This window comes from Brachionichthys hirsutus, chromosome 7 (genome assembly GCF_040956055.1).
Source record: "Brachionichthys hirsutus isolate HB-005 chromosome 7, CSIRO-AGI_Bhir_v1, whole genome shotgun sequence".
NCBI lineage: Eukaryota > Metazoa > Chordata > Actinopteri > Lophiiformes > Brachionichthyidae > Brachionichthys > Brachionichthys hirsutus.
In genome coordinates, this window is record NC_090903.1 from 2,498,240 (window position 1) to 2,508,860 (window position 10,621).

The 10,621-nt window shown below is 52.2% G+C and overlaps 1 protein-coding gene across 1 annotated transcript in view; it reads left to right on the forward strand.

The window, feature by feature from the left end:
* Positions 1–439: 439 nt before the first annotated feature.
* Positions 440–10,621, forward strand: part of sanbr (SANT and BTB domain regulator of CSR) — a 13,539-nt gene continuing 3,357 nt past the window's right edge. Inside the window, exons 1-16 of the mRNA XM_068741304.1 lie at positions 440–480; positions 661–899; positions 1,631–1,689; positions 3,043–3,203; positions 3,993–4,079; positions 4,774–4,884; positions 5,665–5,788; positions 5,879–6,013; positions 7,610–7,755; positions 7,847–7,922; positions 8,029–8,061; positions 8,154–8,253; positions 9,456–9,563; positions 9,659–9,674; positions 9,753–9,826; positions 10,213–10,301. Coding sequence (XP_068597405.1) covers positions 668–899; positions 1,631–1,689; positions 3,043–3,203; positions 3,993–4,079; positions 4,774–4,884; positions 5,665–5,788; positions 5,879–6,013; positions 7,610–7,755; positions 7,847–7,922; positions 8,029–8,061; positions 8,154–8,253; positions 9,456–9,563; positions 9,659–9,674; positions 9,753–9,826; positions 10,213–10,301 — 1,551 coding nt within the window. The 5' untranslated portion in view covers positions 440–480; positions 661–667. The remainder of the gene's footprint in view (positions 481–660; positions 900–1,630; positions 1,690–3,042; positions 3,204–3,992; positions 4,080–4,773; positions 4,885–5,664; positions 5,789–5,878; positions 6,014–7,609; positions 7,756–7,846; positions 7,923–8,028; positions 8,062–8,153; positions 8,254–9,455; positions 9,564–9,658; positions 9,675–9,752; positions 9,827–10,212; positions 10,302–10,621) is intronic.

Sequence of the window (10,621 nt, forward strand, 5' to 3'; positions counted from 1 at the left end):
CCCCCCCCCCCCCCCCCCCCACGTGAGGGACAGTTCCACGTTAAACCGCTAAAGGACCGTTAAGCGTAGATGTCTTTGCTCCTGATTTTAGGCTGTCAGGAGTTATTGATCGACTCGTACAGTAAAGCCTGGGGGGGGTTAGAGTTGGGGGGGGTCCAGCAGTGTACTCTCAGACAGGAATAGAAATCTCTTCATACTTTTTTTTCCCAAAAAGCTTATTTTCATTGACTTGAACATCATGGAGTCCTGAACGTGTCCCGTGTCCCGTGTCCCCTTTGTGATTAGAATGAGAGTGTCCCGTGTCCCCGTTGTGATTAGAATGAGCGTGTCCCGTGTCCCCGTTGTGATTAGAATGTCCGTGTCCCGTGTCCTCATTGTGATTAGAAATGTTCCCAGTCGTCTCCGTCTCCTTCTGTCAGCAGGTTCCAGGTTCATGCAGGCAGGAAGCGCCGTTTCAGGCGAGGACAAGGACAATGCTCAGTAAGTTCTGAGAGGCCGGTCGGTCTTTGGGACACTTATGACGCTCTACCTTGGTCGAGTAGTACTCGTATGTAGTAGTACTCGTATGTAGTAGTACGTGTCGCTCTCTGGACGTTTGTGTGAAATGTATTTGCTGCCGTCGGATCGTTTCTCATGAGGGACTTGTCCTTGTCCCAACAGTCCCTACATGGTCATCCGTGTCTGTGACGAGAGCAAACACTTGGAGCAGGACTTCGCGTGTCCCCGAGACCTGCTGGTGAAGGAGATGCGCTACTTCGCCGAGTATCTGTCAGCGGAGCCCCCGAGCTGGGAGGACGTGGACATCTCTGTCCACTGCGACGTGCACATCTTTGACTGGCTCATGAGCTACGTGAGGAGGAACTCTGCCCGGGAGGGGGGCAGGGACAAGCCCCGGCTCGGTAGTGTGTGTGCGTGTGTGTGTGTGTGTGTGTGTGTGCGAGTGTGTGTGTGTGTGTGTGCGTGTGTGTGTGTGTGCGAGTGTGTGTGTGTGTGTGTGCGTGTGTGTGTGTGTGTGTGTGTGTGCGTGTGTGCGCGTGTGTGTGCGTGTGTGTGTGTGTGCGAGTGTGTGCGTGTGTGTGTGTGTGCGTGTGTGTGTGTGTGCGCGTGTGTGTGTGTGTGCATGCGTGTGTGTGTGTGTGTGTGTGCATGTGTGTGTGTGTGTGTGTGCGCGTGTGTGTGCGTGTGTGCGTGTGTGTGTGTGTGCGAGTGTGTGTGTGTGTGTGCGAGTGTGTGTGCGTGTGTGTGTGCATGCGTGCGTGTGTGTGTGTGTGCGAGTGTGTGTGTGTGTGTGTGTGCGTGCGTGTGTGTGCGTGTGTGTGTGTGCGTGTGTGTGTGTGCGTGTGTGTGTGTGTGCGTGTGTGTGTGTGCGTGCGTGTGTGTGCGTGCGCGTGTGTGTGCGTGTGCGTGTGTGTGTGCGTGTGCGTGTGTGTGTGCGTGTGCGTGCGCGTGTGCGTGCGTGCGTGCGTGTGTGTGTGCGTGTGCATCTGTGTGCGTGTGTGTGTGTGTGTGCATGTGCGTGTGTTTGTGCGTGTGCGTGTGTGTGTGTGTGTGCGCGTGTGCGTGCGTGTGTGTGTGTGTGTGTGAGACTCGACTCGCTGCTGATTGGCCGTCTCCTCTCTGTCGGTTTCAGAGCCCAGCAACGTGATCTCCATCCTGATCTCCTCCGAGTTCTTGAAGATGGAAACGTTAGTAAGTGAGGTGAAGCGCTTCAGGTCTTTAGTTCCAGAGGTCGGCCCGGAAGCAACGCGTTTATTGATCCGCTGCGTGTCTCCCGCGGCGTGTCTCCCGCGGCGTGTCTCCCGCGGCGTGTCTCCCGCTGCGTGTCTCTCGCTGCGTGTCTCCCGCTACGTGTCTCCCGCTGCGTGTCTCCCGCTGCGTGTCTCCCGCTGCGTGTCTCCCGCTACGTGTCTCCCGCTGCGTGTCTCCCGCTGCGTGTCTCTCGCTGCGTGTCTCCCGCTACGTGTCTCCCGCTGCGTGTCTCCCGCTGCGTGTCTCCCGCTACGTGTCTCCCGCTACGTGTCTCCCGCTGCGTGTCTCCCGCTACGTGTCTCCCGCTGCGTGTCTCCCGCTGCGTGTCTCCCGCTGCGTGTCTCCCGCGGCGTGTCTCCCGCGGCGTGTCTCCCGCTGCGTGTCTCTCGCTGCGTGTCTCCCGCTACGTGTCTCCCGCTGCGTGTCTCCCGCTGCGTGTCTCCCGCTGCGTGTCTCCCGCTGCGTGTCTCCCGCTACGTGTCTCCCGCTGCGTGTCTCCCGCTGCGTGTCTCTCGCTGCGTGTCTCCCGCTACGTGTCTCCCGCTGCGTGTCTCCCGCTGCGTGTCTCCCGCTACGTGTCTCCCGCTACGTGTCTCCCGCTGCGTGTCTCCCGCTACGTGTCTCCCGCTGCGTGTCTCCCGCTGCGTGTCTCCCGCTGCGTGTCTCCCGCTGCGTGTCTCCCGCTACGTGTCTCCCGCTGCGTTTCTCCCACTACGTGTCTCCCGCTGCGTGTCTCCCGCTGCGTGTCTCCCGCTGCGTGTCTCCCGCTACGTGTCTCCCGCTGCGTTTCTCCCGCTGCGCGTCTCCCGCTGCGCGTCTCTCGCTGCGCGTCTCCCGCTGCGCGTCTCCCGCTGCGCGTCTCCCGCTGCGTGCTTCCCGCTGCGCGTCTCCCGCTGCATGTCTCCCGCTGCGTGTCTCCCGCTGCGTGTCTCCCGCTGCGTGTCTCCCGCTGCGTGCTTCCCGCTGCGTGTCTCCCGCTGCGTGTCTCCCGCTGCGTGTCTCCCGCTGCGTGTCTCCCGCTGCGTGTCTCCCGCTGCGTGCTTCCCGCTGCGTGTCTCCCGCTTCGTGTCTCCCGCTGCGTGTCTCCCGCTGCGTGCTTCCCGCTGCGTGTCTCCCGCTTCGTGTCTCCCGCTGCGTGTCTCCCGCTGCGTGCTTCCCGCTGCGTGTCTCCCGCTACGTGTCTCCCGCTGCGTGTCTCCCGCTACGTGTCTCCCGCTGCGTGTCTCCCGCTACGTGTCTCCCGCTGCGTGTCTCCCGCTGCGTGTCTCCCGCTGCGTGTCTCCCCGTGCTCAGGTGGAGGAGTGCATCCAGTACTGTCACAGACACATGAGCGCCGTTGTGGCGACGCCCTGCAACATGAACTGCATCAACAGCGACTTGGCCACGCGGGTCGCAGGACTGTTCGACCACAACGAGGCCGACGACATCAGAGACAAGAAAGACAAGTTCAAGAGGTAGCCGAGTATCCGGAGTACCTCTCTGGAGCAGTGGTTCTCAAATGGTGCGATGTCAGGGGGGGGGGGCGCCTGTGACCGCGGAGAAAAAGCTTTTTTTGCCTCACAAGATTAAAGGGTAATTGCACATCCACTCCAGTAGTTGGCAGTGGCGCCCTGATTGTCAGAGTGCGCGCAGGGAGGATTAGCAGAAGAAGAGCGGTTGTAAACAAACACGGTGGGAGAAGAAGAAAGACCAGACTTCCTCATTTTGCTAAAAGCACAATTATTTTTTCATTTTGGTTTTGTAGGTTAAAGTGTTTTATATTTTGTGCTCCCTAGTTAATGTTGCTGATCAATTTTAATTTATTATTATTTATAGATGTTATTGAATTAAATGTATCATTTAATTGTATAAATTGTAGTTTAATGATTAAAATGTCAGGCAAGTTGATGCACTTCCTCATCTTCTGTTGCAGACAAAAAAAATGGTAATAAGGTTATTCTTTGTTGTAAGTTGATCTATATTTCTTTCTTTTTCATATTTCTTTGTATGTTGATAAGGATACAAGAATGTTTTTTTTTCAGGGGGGGGGCACGACAGAAAATAATTGAGCGCTCAGAGTAGCTTCATTGTTTCCTTTCATTCCTAAATGAATGTTCTTTAAATGAAAGCAGCTGATGAGAAACAAACATTGTGAGGCGGCGACTGTCTTTAATTTCTTCACACGTTATTTGATACTTTTTATTTTACAAAGTAAAAGTGCTAATTGCTAAAGCTAACGCCGCTTTTCTGTTTCCTGCTCAAAGCAAATTGTTCCAGAAGAAAATTGAGCAGCTGTTTGATCCCAACAACCGGAGCAGAGACTCGCCCGGCAGCGCCGCCTCGCTCTACAGGTGAATACACACCTGTTTCTACACCTCACCCGACAACAGCCCTCACCCCAGCGCGCGCGTGTGTGTGTGTGTGTGTGTGTGTGTGTGTGTGTGTGTGTGTGTGACGTCATGCTTTACCACACTGAACGGAAACTATAAAACGCAACACTTTTTTTTCTGCTCCCGTTTTTCATGAGCTGAACTCAAACGGGGCGGCTCGGTGGCGCAGTGGTAAGCACTGTTGCCTCACAGCAAGATGGTCGCAGGTTCGTCTCCGACTTGTGGCCATTCTGTGAGGAGTTTGCATGTTCTCCCCGTGTCTGCGTGGGTTCCCTCCGGGTTCTCCGGCTTCTCCCACCTCCAAAAACATGCAACCTAGGCTGATTGGTGACACTAAATTGCCCGTCGGTGTGAGTGTGTGTGTGGCTGGTTGTGTGTCTCTCTGTTGCCCTGCGATGAACTGGCGGCTTGTCCAGGGTGTAGCCCCGCCTCTCACCCATTGACTGCTGGGATTGGCTCCAGCTTGGCCCGCGACCCGATAGCGGAATAAGCGGTTAGAAAATGAAATGAAATGAAATGAACTCAAACGATCTAAAAACACAAAGGCCGGTGCCCCCTGCTGGCCACTCAAAGGTTCAGATCACACAGGTCGGTTGTGTTTCCGGTCGTAGAGCCAGTCATTGCTGGTGTTTCATGTGTGTGTGCTCATTCGCAGGTGCGGCGCGTGTCTCAAGCTGCTGACCAAAGACACCGAGAGGAAGATTTCATGTGTTCCAGGGAAGATCGGCATCGACGCTCGTGGAGAGATCGTCTACACACACACCCGGTACGAGAACGGTGTTTAGGTATCGCACAACAGCGGAGTCCTGCGGGACGTTTTTGTATGTTCTCTCCGGGTTCTCCCCGTGTCTGCGTGGGTTCTCTCCGGGTTCTCCGACTTCTTCCCACCACCTAAAAAACATGCAGCTTAGGCGGATTGGTTGCGTTAAATTGTCCGTAGGTGTGTGTGTGTGTGTGTGTGAATGATTGTCAATGTGTGGCCCTGTGATGAACTGGCGGCTTGTCCAGGGTGGACCCCGCCTCTCGCCTGTAAACTGCTGGGATTGGCTCCAGCAACTCCTGCGGAAAAGCGGCTGTAGAAGAAAATGGATGGGTGGAGGATTTTTAAAGTTTATTTGTGTAAAATGAGTTTTAGGCATCGAGAAACACGCAGGAATTCTGGCCCTCACAGACGCGCTACCTCTTTAAGAAGCTCTTCTCTCCTCCACCTGTATTAATGGCACCGGTCAGAACTCGTTATCTGTGTAAAATGGGATGAGCCGATCTCCAATAGGCAAGCAGGTCACTGGGGCTCCATGCAAGATCTCACCTGATGGGTGTGTTGCCCAGCACAGCCCAACAACACCATCATCATCATCATCATCATCATCATCATCACCATTTCCTGGATTTCTGTCTCTCAGCTGCCTGATGAAATGTGCAGACCTCTCGTCATTGTGTGTGGGATAGCTCTCAATCAATGGCTGCCTAATCCTTTCCTCGCCCCGCTGTACATCCCACATGCCTTTGGAGCCGAGTGGTTTCCTGTGTTTGTGCGTGTTTGCAGACAGAAGAGCTGGGATGTGCATGAGTACCTCACGGGTCTCTATGAAGAGCGCAAGTCCTGGATCCTGGTCTACTGGAGAATCTGGGGTACCATCAACTACCTCACCTGCTCCAGATGCCAGCAGGTGTGTGTGTGTTTGTGAGGCTGCATAATCAACCTGATGCAGAGTATGTTCAACCTCAACTGAGCACTGTGTGTGTGTGTGTGTGTGTAGGTTTTTATCTGTGCAGAACTGACTCAATGCAAGTACCACCCGGACGGTGTGGTGCACTCTGGCCTGGGTGGTGCGGGGGTCTACCCCTGCTGCAACCAAAGGGCTTTCCGTTTTGATCCCACTGGGATCCCCAAGGTACGGAAACACACCGGTCCATAGTCATGAAAAGTACATCCCAAAGTAGGTCCCAAAGTACATCCCAAAGTAGATCCCAAAGTACATCCCAAAGTAGGTCCCAAAGTTGTTGCTGCTTCTTGCAGTTCAGGAGCTTTGACGAGGTCGGTCGGTCGGTCCGTCGGTCGGTCCGTCGGTCCGTCGGTCGGTCCGTCGGTCGGTCCGTCGGTCGGTCCGTCGGTCCGTCCGTCCGTCCGAACTCTGCTGCCCTCAGGTCCTCAGGAAGGCGGTTCCAGGATCATTGATCATTGTGGGTTCGGGCTCTGCCTTCTGGGATCATTGAAAGACTTCTACCAGAAGACCGGAGTGAGCTCCAGGGTTCACATGCTAGAGCGGGGGGGTCAAACTCATGTTCTCCGGGGGCCACATCAGCATTACGGCTGCCCTCAGAGGGCCCGTTGTAAATGTAACTAAATGTAATGTAATGTAAATAAAATGTAACTACTCCTTAACATGCTGCTAAATAACTGTATTTACTACTACATACTTAATTAAATTATAAATATTACATATGCAATTGCATAGTTCTAAAAATATATCGATACCTTACTGCTGTAAAAATATCCACCGAGGTTATGTAATCGCCGGCGTCTGTCTGTAATTTGTTCTTCAATATCTCCATTGATTACTGACCGATATTTAGGGAATTTAACACAGTCATGTGGGGGGGGGGGGGGGGGGGGGGCTCTATCTCACCACTGAATATCATCTGGGTCGGATCCAGAATGGAGTCAGCAACAAATATTTAATTTAACATTAAACCCCATTTACAGATTAGAAATCAGTTACAAATACACATCAACTCTGATTCACTTTTACTTTTCAGCATTTTACTAAAACAAATGTCTGCACAAAGCTCTCGGGGGCCACAAAAAATGACGTGGGGGGGCCACATTGGCCCCCGGGCCTCGAGTTTGACACATATGTGCTAGAGCAACTCTGAGAACTAAATAAGGCACGAACAGTTAAACATTTTATAAACCGAGAAAATGACTTTGAATTCTCCTGAGGAAGACCGCGAGGTGGACAGCGCAGTGGCGCAGTGGGTAGAGCTGTTGCCTCACAGCAAGAGGGCACCGGGTTCTCTTCTGTGCTGAGTTTGCATGTTCCCCCCGTGTCTTTATCGGTTCTCTCAAGGTTCTCCGGCTTCCTCCGGCCTCCCAACAACCTGCAGCTTCGGTGAACTCTCGACTCTAAATCGTCCGTCGGTGTGAGCGTGTTAAACGCGTGCATTTCTGTCTCTGCAATGACTTCTTGTTTTAAGGTACCGCTATGTGGTATATGCAGTAACAGGCGGAGTACACTTTGCATGAGAAGTAAGTAGCTGAGGGCTCCTTGAATATTTAATTCGGCGCTGAAGTTGATTGTTGATACAATAACCCAGAAACACCCAGAAGATCCGCCGCTGGTGTTTGACGTCGGCTTCAGGTCCTAAAAGAATTCCTTATGTTCTGCCGTTGACCTTTGACTCGGCATCGAAGCGTAATCTAACTGATTGTGACCCCCCCTGCTTTGGAAGGTCACGTCCTGATAGGTCTGATGCGTTTCTATGTTCAGGGCTGTAGGACCCGAGACCACGTAGTGAAGTCACCGGCTGGACAGAACCGGGCCCAGAGCGGCGTCCTGAGCGACCTGCTGCTTCACAGAGACGCTGTGTGTTTGTCCGACGCGCTGCTGCCAGAGGGGGCGCTGCTGCCAGAGGGGTGAGCGAGACGTTGCGTGCGTTTGCAGCCCTTTTCCGGGATTGCTTGTCGTGAATCGACGGTTCCACGGAGTGTCTTTCTGTCCGTTCAGCGCAGGAGAGGTTTGGGACGGGGCCGTTCTTCTGGAGCCGAGCCTGGTCGGACCTCTCGGGGGCGATGGAAGCACCGTGAGTGTTTCCATTTTTGTCTTTTATGACGCTCTTCTGCCAGTATGACTGTACATGTGGAATATTTCTACTCCTCTGAGTTTAAATTCTTCTTCTTTTTAATCAGTTTTCCCTTTTGAAAAGCTGGAACCTGCAGCTGGTAGGATTCCTCCCGTCTTCCTTCTGATATTCCAAATCCGACCAGCTTACGGACAGCGTCGGAAAGTCATCTTTAAAATGTGTGTCCTTCAGGGGCAGCAGTCGTTGCTGTCAGAAGACGAGGAGTTGACCACGGGGTCAGAGGTCACGGAAGATGAAGTAGGAGACGACGAAGAGCTGTCCAAGAAGCGAGGTGGAGTAGCGGCTCAGCGTTTGCTTCCTGCTCATTAACGAAAGACACCCGTCTACTCTTGAGCTCCTCCCTCCGGTCCCACCTCAGGTCTATTTTTAGCTCATTCAGTGCCATTCGCGTCTAAATACGTTTTCTGAAACCCAAACTTTCACCGGCCAATGACCCCGGAACGAAAAATAGGAGGAACTATGGATCGGGAAAACCCCCGATTTGTGTCGATACACGATTTTGCTGCATCGGCAGCGGAGTGACTGATCGATTCATTCACGGGATAAACGTTAGAGTACGTCGGATTTCAGATTATTGTATCGGTTGATCACGTTTTACGGGTTTAATAAAAGTTTACTTCTCCACAACTTTCCAAAAGTACGTACGTGCGTAAAGATGTCTTCCGCAGATTGTGGGAAGGGGCGTGGAGCAGGGCGGAGCCTCCAGACATGCAGGGCGGAGCCTCCAGACATGATAACGTGGAATCACAGCGGCAAAATCAGACGCATTCACCAGCGAACTTTAAATCAACTTTATTAACGCGAATCTTAATAAATACACACACGTGTTCCGTTTATGGTAAATAAATACAGTATTTGGGCTAATTCAAAAGTATTAAATGTGACTTAGCTACATAAACGCTGGTTACGTTACTGCTACTGACGGTGGACAGTTTCCTATTGGACGACATTTAAATGTATCGATTACCAGTTTTTGGCACTTTGTTTACAGTTTTGAAAAATACAGCAATTTTTAAAATGCCTGGAATTTAATAAATTATTAAACGTGTTGCTTTATTCATTTCTATAAAAGAACTAAATGTTTGCTTTTATTAATAGAGTTAAATAGAGACGGAAATGAGTGTGCGTGAATCGAGATGCATCGTGGAAAGGGAGCTAATCGAATCGTATCGCGTCGGAGGTTTAACAGACGTAGCGAGAAACGAATCGGACCAGAGATTCCATCCCTTGGAGGAACACACTTTATTTTCGTGGTGAAAGTCAGAACCTCCATCTTTCATTTGGTACGTTCGCTGTTTGCTTGGTCAGTAAACGATATTCTGTGGGGCGAAATGATCGAAAACGGGCGCACTGGCACTCAATGAGTTAAAATTCCGCCCCTTTCAAGGATGGGGAATAAAAGTGATGTGATTGTGACCAGCAGATGGAGCCAGACGCCATCAGCAATCCTCTCCTCCTCCTTTCTGGTTCCAGCTGCCAAGCGAGCCAAGACGGCCCGCAGACCCCCGAAAAAGCAAACGTCCTCGCCAAACGTCCAACGCAGAGACAAAGCAGACACGGTGAGTCGGAGGCCTGCGCGTAGTACTTGTACTGCGTATTCCTACCACACGAAGCACAAAGATCTGTCGCGTTAAAACGCTGAGTCGGGCTTCTTTCTCCCTGTTCACAGTCCGGAGACGACACAGCTTTCACGTGAGTTCACGCACGGCCCGGCGGGGGCGGCCCGCTCCGGGACGCGACCCTAACGCCTGCGTCTGTGGCCGTTTGCAGAGTGAGCGTTCAGAGCAGCACGTGGGACGGTTCTCGCTCGGTGCGGTACAACCAGGACGCTCAGCGGGAGGACGGTAAAGGAGGACCGAGTACTCGTCTCTGGCACGCCGCCCCATTCTAGTACCCCCCGGCGTCTAGTATTCATTTATTACGTTGAAGTAGATTTTACCCAGCATTCATTCCTGTAGACTCAGAGACGGCGAGGATGTCGGGCCCGTTCAAACAGAACCGCCGAGGTAGAACCCCTTCTGGTCCAGGATAGACAGATGATTAGTTACCCCAGAAGGGGGGGGGGGGTAGTTTGGGGAATCGAGGCATGTATCGTTTGGAATGGTGAGTGTGGTAATATTTAGTTAGTTTTACACTAATTACAGCGCCACCACTTTTTTCATGCTCTTCTCTTCTGTGATTGTGTTTTATTCGTTTGTTTTGAATGAATTTTATTTTTTTTATTGACCAGACCAGCATCGCATGGTGGAGATCATTGGTCTTCTGAACAGGATGAGGTTTGGAGACCCGGAACAGAGCAAATACAAGGATACTCAGGAGGCAAATACACACACACACACACAGTCTTACCCTTACTTAGAAATGAAGTCCAAGAGGAGTCCTGTTCTCAGGAGAAACAGGCTACACACAGGCCATGTACCCGAGTCTTTTAAAACAGCAGTCATTAAACCGCTTCTCAAAAAACCAACATTGGATCCTGATGTCTCGGCTAACTATCGGCCAATTTCAAACCTTCCATTCCTGTCAAAGCTTCTAGAGAAAGCAGTTTCCAGTCAGCTGTGTGAATTCTTACAAGACAATCAGTTATTTGAGGTTTTCCAGTCGTGTTTCAGAGCTCATCATAGCACAGAGACAGCATT